We start from the raw sequence: 10,962 nt of genomic DNA on the forward strand, positions 1-10,962 counted from the left end.
TATTTATTTATATATTTTTAGAAAAAATCACTACAAATTGATAATCATGATAGCATAAAATATAAATATCATTACACCAATAATAAAAAATACAATTTGAAGCAAAAATGCTTTAAAACAATTAAAATCAAAATTTTACTTTCGGGATGTATTATGCCCGGGACTCATGCTTTTACGCTCGGGGAATGACGCCCCAAATTCTAGGACTTACGCCATATGGATCTACATCTTTAATTTGCGCCCTGGAGCATTTCAGTATGCCCTGTCCCGTGACTCGCCTCAAAAACATTTTTGAAAACACTCGTTGCGAAAACTATCAAAATTGCTTAAATTCTTTGTATAATTTTACCAAAAAAATAAAGTAAAAGTTCATAACAAAAATATAATACAATACTCCAAATTTTTTTTCAACAAGTAAAATGTTATTTAATAATATGAAGCAACCATAGGGTAGGGTCCAAATTATACTTACAGAAAGGCGGTGAGATATGAATTCAACAAAATCGAATGAAACACAACATACAATCACTTAATTCCAATAAAAATACAATTACATATCGATTCAATAATTTAAGTTCAATAAAATGCTCTCTTAATTAAAAAAAACAAATGTAAGCAAAACTCCTACGGAGTAATAATAGAAGAATATGCGAGCACATCAATTATTTGCGTTTACATCAGAAGACCCACCAACTTGTTCATTCTCATCAATAAGCTTTTGAGAATTCTCCAATTTGGAAAATTTAGTTAGCAATTCATTGATACGCCTCTCTGCCAACTCGTCCTTCGCCATACAAAGCAAATTCGTTTGGCTTTTCCACCAGTTGTCTAGTTTCTCAAGGTGCCGCTTTAGGCCCCTAATTTCCATTTCCTTCGCTTCTAATTTAATTTTGTGAGTCTCTTCTAACTTATCAACTTTCCTTAGCAATTCATCAACTTGCCTCTCCGCCAACTCATCATTCGTCATACAAAATAAATCTTCACGGCTTTTCCACCAGCTATCTAAATCCTCAAGATGCCGTTTTACACCCCTAATTTCTCTTTCATTTTCTTCTAATTCAATTCTATGAGTCGCTTTTAACTTGTCAACTTTCCTTAACAATTCATTAACTTGCCTCTCAGCCAACTCATCCCCCACCATACAAAGCAACTCCTTTTGGCTTTTCCACTGGCCGTCTAGTTCCTTAAGCATATGCTTTCCATGCTCAATTTTCCTTCCCTTTGCTTCTAATTCAACTCTACGAGTTGCTTCTAATTTTTCAACTTTCCTTAGCAATTCATTAGCTTGCCTCTCTGCCAACTCGTCCTTCACCATTCTAAGCAAATCCTCACGGGTTTTCCACCGATTGTCTAGTTCCTCAAGCATTTGCTTTCCATGCTCGATTTCCCTTTCCTTCGCTTCTAATTCAACTCTATGAGTTACTTCTAACTTGTCAATTTTACTGAGAAATTCATTAACTTGCCTCTCCGCCAATTCTTCCTTCACCATATGAAGCAAATCCTCACGATTTTTCCACCAGTTGTCTAGTTTCTTAAGCATCTGCTTTCCATGCTCAATTTTCCTTTCCTTAGCTTCTAATTCAATTTTGTGAGTCGCTTCTAACTTATCAACTTTCCTTTGCAATTCATTAACTTTCCTCTCTGCCAACTCATCATTCATTATACAAAACAAATCCTCACGGCTTTTCCACCAGTTGCCTGGTTTCTCAAGATGCCGCTTTAGGCCCCTAATTTCTCTTTCCTTTGCTTCTAATTCAATTCTATGACTCGCTTTTAACTTGTTAACTTTCCTTAGCAATTCATTAACTTGCCTCTTTGCCAACTCGTCCTTCACCATATAAAGCAAATCCTTTTGGCTTTTCCACCGGCCGTCTAGTTCCTTAAGCATCTGCTTCCCCTGCTCAATTTCCCTTTCCTTTGCTTCTAATTCAACTTTATGAGTTGCTTCTAATTTGTCGACTTTCCTTAGCAATTCATTAGCTTGCCTCTCCTCTAACTCGTCCTTCACCGTATGAAGCAAATCCTCACGGTTTTTCCACCGGCTATCTAGTTCCTTAAGCACCTGCTTTCCATCCTCAATTTCCCTTTCCTTTGCTTCTAATTCAACTCTATGAGTTGCTTCTAATTTGTCAACTTTCCTTAGCAATTCATTAGCTTGCCTCTCTGCCAACTCTTCCTTCACCATACGAAGCAAATCTTCACGGTTTTTCCACTGGTTGTCTAGTTCCTTAAGCAACTGCTTTCCATGCTCAATTTCCCTTTCCTTCACTGCTAATTCAACTCTATGAGTTACTTCTAACTTGTCAACTTTCGTCGATAGCAAATGATTTTCGCTCACCAATGAGACTATGTTCTCGACCAAATCAAACTCTTTGTTTGGATCAACCTCCATGTTCAGATCAATCTCTCTATTCTAGTCGATATCAAACTCCTTATTCTAGTCCACCGTATCTTAACCTGAGAATAGTATTAATTCAAATTTGTTAATTAATAAACTATAACTTAAAGTAGTAGTTAAAAATAAAGAAAGAACAATTGCACAATTGAAGTAAATAAGAGACTAACTAAATATAGATATGCAATTCTCTAATTTGAACAAACAATTACAAGATTAAATTTAAGGAAGAGAAGAATTGAATGCAATCATAAATAATCTTACTGAAATATATTCAAGAGAGATCCAATATAGAGATGAAGGGGTAAACCTACAGAACTCCTTATTCTAGTCCATTGTATCTTAACCTGAGAATGGTATCAATTCAAATTTGTTAATTAATAAACTATAACTTAAAGTAGTAGTTGAAAATAAAGAAAGAACAATCGTACAATTGAAGTAAATAAGAGACTAACAAAATATAGATATGCAATTCTCTAATTTGAACAAACAATTACAAGATTAAATTTAAGGAAGAAGAGAATTGAATGCAAATCATAAATAATCTTACTGAAATATATTCAAGAGAGATCCAATGTAGAGATGAAGGGGTAAACCTACAAAACTCCTTATTCTAGTCCACCGTATCTTAACCTGAGAATGGTATCAATTCAAATTTGTTAATTAATAAACTATAACTTAAAGTAGTAATTGAAAATAAAGAAAGAACAATCGCACAATTGAAGTAAATAAGAGACTAACAAAATATAGATATGCAATTCTATAATTTGAACAAATAATTACAAGATTAAATTTAAGGAAGAAGAGAATTGAATGCATTCATGAATAATCTTACCGAAATATATTCAAGAGAGATCCAATGAAGAGATAAAGGGGTAAACCTACAAAACTCACCAAGAGTGTTCACCTAAAAATATTGTCTAAAAAAATAATATTCATCTTATTCTATTTATACTAGGGTTGTCAAAATGAGCTCAAATATATGTGACCCGCCCAATCCATCCAGAATTTATGGGTTGGGCTTAAGATAATTTAAAACTGGGTCAATCTCAACTTGTTCAAGCCATAACCTATTTTTCAAGAAACTTCAACTGAGCCTAGTTTAATCTCCAATTCAATCGATTTTAATTTGTAAGACTCTTTATTTGCATATATGCACTATATATTTCCATATTAGATGAGTGAATTATATTTATTTTATATATCTATCTATAGTTTCCATTTGTAAATTAAAATTTTACTTTTCTGGGACCAAAATAATCAAAAGAAATTAAACTATATTTGTTTTAGTAAAATACAGTTGAGTAATTCATCTTAAATATATGTTTTTTTTTCATAAAAGGGATATTTATATATATAAAATCAAAATCAAAAGGGTGACAAACTATTACCACCAATAGAAGAGATAGGAGTATGTGACGTGGTATGGCCACCTAAGTTACTAGTACAAGTAGATGTTTTCCGTAAGTAGGTCATTCTAAGAATGTCTGTCCAAAATACTTTAGTTGCATATATTGGTGGAACTGACAAAAACAAAAGTCTTCCAAAAACTTAATATTCTGTTCCTTCCTTGCTCAAAATATCTGCAACATTATTTTGCTTACGGAAGGTTTGCGTCATTGGTGCATCCCACATCCTCTGTATCAACAATCTGCACACTCAAGAAGATTGTTAGCATGACGAAGGCTATCCCCTTTTAGCATGTCGATAGTTTTCATTGAGTCTAGGTTTATTTCTAAGGGTGTGAGATTATGGTCATACGCCATTTGCAACTCCTATCTGAGGGCAAGAAGTTCTACCATAATTGAATTTGTATGAGGGATTTTGCAAATAAAACAAATGTTACAGTCTCTTTTATGGTTTCTGATAACCCCTCCCAGCTCTTTATTCCTTGGTTGATGTTTGTTGCTCCGTCAGTATTGAGTTTGAAGCTCCTAGGCAGTGGCGGACCCAGGAATTTTATGAAGGGGGTTCAAAAAATATTAAATACGCTAATCAGAAAAAAAATGTGCTTATTCGGATTCGAACTCGCGAGGTGAGACAAGCTAAGGCAAAATATTGAACCCTATTTTGTACTGAGCTAGTCCTTTGGCTTATGCTTAGGGGGTTCAATGTTAAATATATACACATAAATTAAAAAAATTATCTTATATATACAGTGTAATTTTTTAACAAAGGAGGTTCGGATGAACCCACTGAACTTGCCTTGGGTCCGCCCCTGCTCCTAGGTTGGGGGAGAGGGAAGGGGGCTCCCATTTAACATGGATGGTAGAGGGATGTCTGCCAACCTCTCTATGTGTTCAAACAAGCATGTTGTATTTCATTCTTGGTTGAACACTTGGTTAAAGGAGATACTATCCTTCTTGTCATTGAAGGAATTGTGGTTTCTTTGGATCCAAATATTCCAAACACAAAAAGGAAACATCACATCCCAGGGCAGAGTTGAATTCAGTTTTCCATGGACAAGTTGGGGCCATTAATACTAGTGGGAGGCGTGCATGACTTCCCTCTTCAATATCAAGAATTTTCTTTTTAATATTTTCTTAAATTGGAATTCAAATTATAGTTACAAAAGGTAAATCGCAATATGTTAATATTTTTGAGATTAAGCGCGTTAAATTGGGGGTCATGATCAACCCGATTTTTAGCCCATTTAAGCCAAAAATAAATTTGAATGGGTCATGACCCAACCCAATTTTGAGTTCAACCCATTTTAATCTCTCTAATTTCAACCTAATCTGTCCATTTGACACGCCTAATTTATACCACTAGGGTTAACTATGATTGAAAAGACTTAAATACCCTTAATTACATGTAAATCATACTATAATTAAAAAGAAATCTTAAAACATAACATTAATCTTTTCTTATATCGATTCTCTGATTTCCATATTCTCTCAAAACACTCTAAACTCTTGATGTCAAGTAGAAATTCTTCTATGCAATGAGTATTTTTCGAACATGCATTAGTAGATGATTGATGTGACAAAGTATTAGAACATAATTTTGAAACTATATTTGTATCGTAATTTAGCTATGCGCAATTTGATTTTTTTGTTGATACGGCGTATAATCATATTAAAGTTGAATATTTCAGTCTTTTGCTGTTAAGTGGTCACACTTGGAACTCCTTTGACAAAATGATAACCTCTAAATATATATTCAATAAAAATATGAATTCAATAAATCAACATAACATAACATTCAATGATTTAAGTTCAATCAAAATACAATTACATAATTATTCTCATGTTTTCCCTGTTTTTCATAATAGGCTTTGGCTTAGCCGCTATAAACGAATATAAATTTATAAGAAGAATATATATGTATTGTTAGGGGGAGGAAGCACCACAACTAAAGTTTGGTATATGATAATAAATAATGAAAATAAATTGGACACGAGATTTTACGTGGAAACCCCTCAAATAGATAGAGGAGAAAAACCATGGGGTAGAAGGATTTTACTATTATAATATGGAGTATACTTCTCTCAAATACAAGAAGAAAACAACAATAAACACTTCTCTCTTGTAAAAGAAATAACTCACTAAAAAGGACACTCAAGACTACAATATTTATCTTGGTGTATAACTCTCTTTGTGTTCTTACTCTTTTGGATTGTATTTTTTTTGTGGGATGATCTAAATGAGGGCAAGAGGCCATCTATTTATAAAAATTGGAAACGCGTAAAATACATATTTTCGTGTAAAATACGCATTTTCTTGTCAAAAGTTGCTAAATGAGGAAACAACTTTTGAAACGCGTAAAATACGCGTTTTCTTCTTGGACGGTGCATGTGCACCTCCCTTTTTGACTTTCTTGCATTCTCCCACTTGAAGATTTAATTGAGAATCAATTAAGTCTTCAGACCTTCCTTTCTACCCAATTAGTGCAATGTTATGTTTCTGCTAGGCCAATAGAAGATCGACACATATAAACTTGTTACTATTGATCAACTTCGTAAACATATCTGCTAGGTTGTCATTAGTGTGAATTTTCTGAATATCCACACTGCCTTTTTCTACTTTCTCACGAACAAAGTGATACTGAACTTGTATGTGTTTTGTCCTTGAATGAAATGTCTGATTCATTGCAAGATGCAAAGCGCTCTGACTATCACAAAACAGAGCAACCTTCTCTTGTTTGTGCCTGAGCTCCTTCAGTAACATCTGCATCCATATTGCCTCTTTGCTAGCTTGTGTAGTTGTTATATATTCTGCTTTCGTCATAGATGTAGCCATGATAGACTGCAATTTTGAAATCCAGCTTACAGCTCCTCCAGCAAGAATAAACGCATAACCTGTGGTGGACTTTCTTTTATCAAAATCGCCTGCATAATCTGAATCAACATAACCTTTAACAGTAAAGTCTGATCCTTCATAACACATTGCAATATTTGAGGTACCCTTGATATATCTCAGGATACTCTTAACAATATTTTAATACTCTCTACTAGGATTAGCCATGTATCGACTAGCCACTTTCACTGCGTGTGCAATGTCAGGTCTTGTACATACTATGACAAACATTAAACTTCCCACTGTTGATGCATACGGTACTCGAGACATCTTCATCCTCTTTGCTTCATTGCTAGGACTCATACTTGAGGATAACTTGAAATTAATAGGAAGTGGGGTAGAAATTGACATACAGTCTTGCATCTTGAAGCGTCGCAGGATTTTCTTCAAGTAGTTTTCTTGAGAAAGCCAAATATTCCTATTATTTCTGTCTCGATGAATTTGCATTTCGATAATCTTGTTTGTTGGTCCCAAGTCCTTCATTTCAAACTCCCTAGCCAACTGTGCCTTTAAATTTGTGAGACGATCTTTATTGGGGCCTTCTACCAACATGTCATCAACATACAACAACAAAATAATAAAATCTTCATCACCAAATCTCTTGTAATAAACACAAGGATCTGAACTATGTCTGTTGTATCCAAGACTTATAATGAAGAAATCAAATCTCTTATACCGAAACCTCGGCGCCTGTTTGAGACAGTATGAAGATTTGTTCAACCTGCAAACCAAATTCTTTTTTCTATGTTCTTCAAAACCTTTTAGTTGGAGCATGTAAATTTCTTCTTCAAGCTCTTCATGAAGAAATGCAGTTTTGACATCTAACTACTCCAAGTACAAGTCAAATGTAGCACACATTGGCAGGACCACTCGAATTATTGTGAGTCGAACCACTGGAGAAAATATTTCATTACAGTCTATACCTTCTTTCTGAGAGAATTCTTTTACCACCAATCTTGTACGATACTTCTCCACTTGATCATTATTATTGCGTTTGATCTTGTAGACCCATTTGTTTCGAATGGCCTTCCTTCCTTGTGATAATTGAACAAGATCCCATGTTTTATTTTTATGAAGAGCTTTAATTTCTTCTCGCATTACTGCCATCCACAGAGATAATTATTGGTCTTTCATAGCCTCGTGAAAAGTTGAAGGCTCTCCATCCTCTGTTAATAGACAATATGCAACATTGCCCTCCATAGAATAATATGAGTGTCAAGTTGGTTCTCTTCTCTCCCTAGTTGACCGTCGAACTTATGGAGTTTCGATCTCAGCTTACTCTTGTTCTTTGTGCTCTGGTGCTGCTTCAGAAGAAACTGAAACTTCTTTTATTTCTTCAATTTCAGTTGTAGTAGTCGCTGGTTTTTCTTTCGAAGTGCTACCTTATTTTGTTTGTATCTTGTTTTTAATAAATACAACATCCATGCTGATTACCACCTTGTGGGCATGAAAGTCAGGTGATTTAGCCATAGTATTTATATATTTGGCATGAAGTTTGATATTAACTTTCAATTGTGTTGGAATTAACTTCCAATGAAATTGGTATGCATTTGTCTTTCATTACTGCCTCTAAACTTGTATAATTTTAATTTTTTTTGTAGTTTTCATAAAGTTGATATGCAATAATTATGTGTATTTTATTGTACTGTAAATGGTATGAAATTGGCATAATATGTTAAGATATAAATTTTCAGGAAGGAGATACACACACATTGGAACAGAAAAGTATGTTGATTTTCAAATAGACGAAATTATATGTGCAGCATATGTCATCGGGAGGGACACAACAAGAAGACATGTTCAAATTATCCTGCTGAAAATTTATCTTAATTTATTTTAATTTTTTTTTTGTCTTTTAACTTAATGAATTCAGAGTATTTATTATGTGTGATAATCATTTGTGTATGCATTGTTTTTCAAATGTAAACTCAAAAACTAAAATTAATTAATGTTGGTAATCATTTGGCATCCACATGGTATTCAATTGGTATCCACTTAAAAAATTAAGTCCACCAATGTATGCAATTGATTTTCAATTGGTATCCTACTGATATCTAACTGAAAATATTAAGTCTAACCATGTATGCAATTAATATCTAATTGGTATCCAACTGAAAATACAACATATAATTAAGATTTCAACTGAGTAAGCCAAGCTAAAACCAGTTAATGTTGTATCCAATTGATATGCATTTGGAAAGCTTAAGTGTAACAATGTATGCAATTGACATCTAAATAGAATTTCAAAATATTTAATTCTTACTACTTTGTGTATGCAGTATTTTTCAAAACTAAAATTTCAATCTAGACACCAACTTTAATTAAAATTTCATATTATTATCTCCTTATTGAATCAAGATTGAATGAACGTTGCCATATTTCATACTGAAAAAAAAAGAAAAAAATTTTATGTTAATTTACAAAATTTATATAAAAAATAAATTAATTTAAAATCATGGATGAAAGCATAAAATTTGTATTGAAGACAAATAGGGAAGAAAAAAGAAAAGAAGCGTGCGTGAAAAAAGTTAAAGAAAAAACAACTAATGTGGGTATATTAAGGAAGAAAATTGTAAGAGAATATTAACGAGGGATTTAAGAAATAAACAGATTTAAGAAATAAGAATACTAATTTTTTTTTAAAAAAAGATTTTAATTTTTTTTAAAAAAAATGATATCAATTTTCATAACAATAAAAAAAATCGTAGAAAGAAGAAGAAAAGAGAAACTAAAACAGGATATTAATACTAATAATTAGGATATTAATTAGGAGATTGAAAACAACTAAAATAGTGTCCAACTAAATAGAGAAAATTAATGATTGATATATCTGACCATTTATAAAACACTATTTAAGAAAAAAAATATAGTTATTTAATTAGTATTGGGAAGAGGTGATTAGACAAGACATAACATAACTTTAGCTTATCTACGACATGATCTTAGATAGAAGGCTATATAGATTGCAGATAAAGATAAAAGGTTAGTAGGTAGTTGAGAGTTGTCGTATTACTAGCATGTTCATGTATTTGGCTTGATGGTAGTATAAAGCATCGTATCGATTTTAGTATTAGCCCATTCATATAGTCAGTGTATTTTGATATCTGATATCATATGTGGTTTATTGTGTTTACGTGATCTCATCTTATTGTTATTGTTACTATTACAATTCCTTACATATATTCTTCACATTGTTTTGCTATTAGTTGTCATATTTCTCTCCACTATCATTTTTCTTTTAATTACTGATTTGATTTGCTCAAGCCGATGATCTTTTGAAAACAGACTCTCTACCTTGGAGAGGTAGTGATACGGCATGCGCACATTCTACCTTTCATGGACTCCAATGTGGGATTTCACTAATACGTTATTGTTGTTATTGTTATTGTGGGTAATGGGGTCCCATATAAATAAGATGAGAAGCATTTATACGAGTACTGATGCCATGATATGAGTAAATTTGACTATTCATTGCTTGTTTAGATGTTTCCGTGACTTGTGAGCATGCCTATTCATACAATTGCTACATATGTTGCTTATCTTCCTCATATGATTGAGAATTAGTACTTTTATGATCACCTTTATGAATTCAGAGTTGGATTTTGACAATATTTCTTGATGATGATTATTGTCTTTGTTGTGTTATTATATTTGATGTTAAATCTTTGCACGAAGTAGAAAATTGAAAGTAAAGATAAGATCGACATGTGTTGATTAACTTTAATTTATCAACTATTTACACCATTTTAATGTCTTAAATTATTTGGAATCGGTATTGCACACTTGTATAACATATCATTTGGGATTAGTATTGCATGTCTGCATAACATATAATTTGGGATTACTATTGCATGCCTGCATAGTATATCATTGGGATCAGAGTGGTACGTTTGCACATTAATTATGGACCAAAAATGCACATTTGTATATCCTTATATGTATTAGAATGGCACGCTTGCACACGTATATGAACCTCGTGAGGGTAAAAGATACAAAAATTGGGATTAGATTTAGCGGAAATGGGTTTAGGTGAGAGTCTTTTTATTTGATAAAAAAAATTATGTGGACCAATGGACATTCATCACTTGTTTAGTTAAATTCCATTGTCATATTTTTGTTAACTAAAGGACATTTTGCATTTTAAAACCAATAGGAAGGAGGACATAATTGAACCATGTCTAACAAGTTAAGAACATTTTTGAATCTTTTTCGTTTTTAAAATTACTATTATATTTATATTTATATTAAAATTCAAATATTTTAAACAAA

General features: G+C 32.6%; 1 protein-coding gene across 1 annotated transcript; it reads right to left on the reverse strand.

Moving 5' to 3' along the window:
* Positions 1-658: 658 nt before the first annotated feature.
* On the reverse strand, positions 659-2,392 carry LOC129871046 (uncharacterized). Its single transcript, XM_055945910.1, has 2 exons — positions 2,108-2,392; positions 659-2,062 (listed from the first exon to the last, which is right to left on the reverse strand). Exons 1-2 carry the CDS (start codon positions 2,390-2,392, stop codon positions 659-661), a joined length of 1,689 nt encoding a protein of 562 aa, XP_055801885.1.
* Positions 2,393-10,962: the final 8,570 nt, after the last annotated feature.

This window comes from Solanum dulcamara, chromosome 10 (genome assembly GCF_947179165.1).
Source record: "Solanum dulcamara chromosome 10, daSolDulc1.2, whole genome shotgun sequence".
NCBI lineage: Eukaryota > Viridiplantae > Streptophyta > Magnoliopsida > Solanales > Solanaceae > Solanum > Solanum dulcamara.

Bases quoted from the DNA above. Each gene is read 5' to 3' on its own strand.
- LOC129871046 (XM_055945910.1), bottom strand. From the start codon at position 2,392: ATGGAGGTTGATCCAAACAAAGAGTTTGATTTGGTCGAGAACATAGTC. The intron at 2,063-2,107 runs GTTGAATTAGAA...GATGGAAAGCAG, and splicing joins AATTAGAAGCAACTCATAGA to GTGCTTAAGGAACTAGATAG.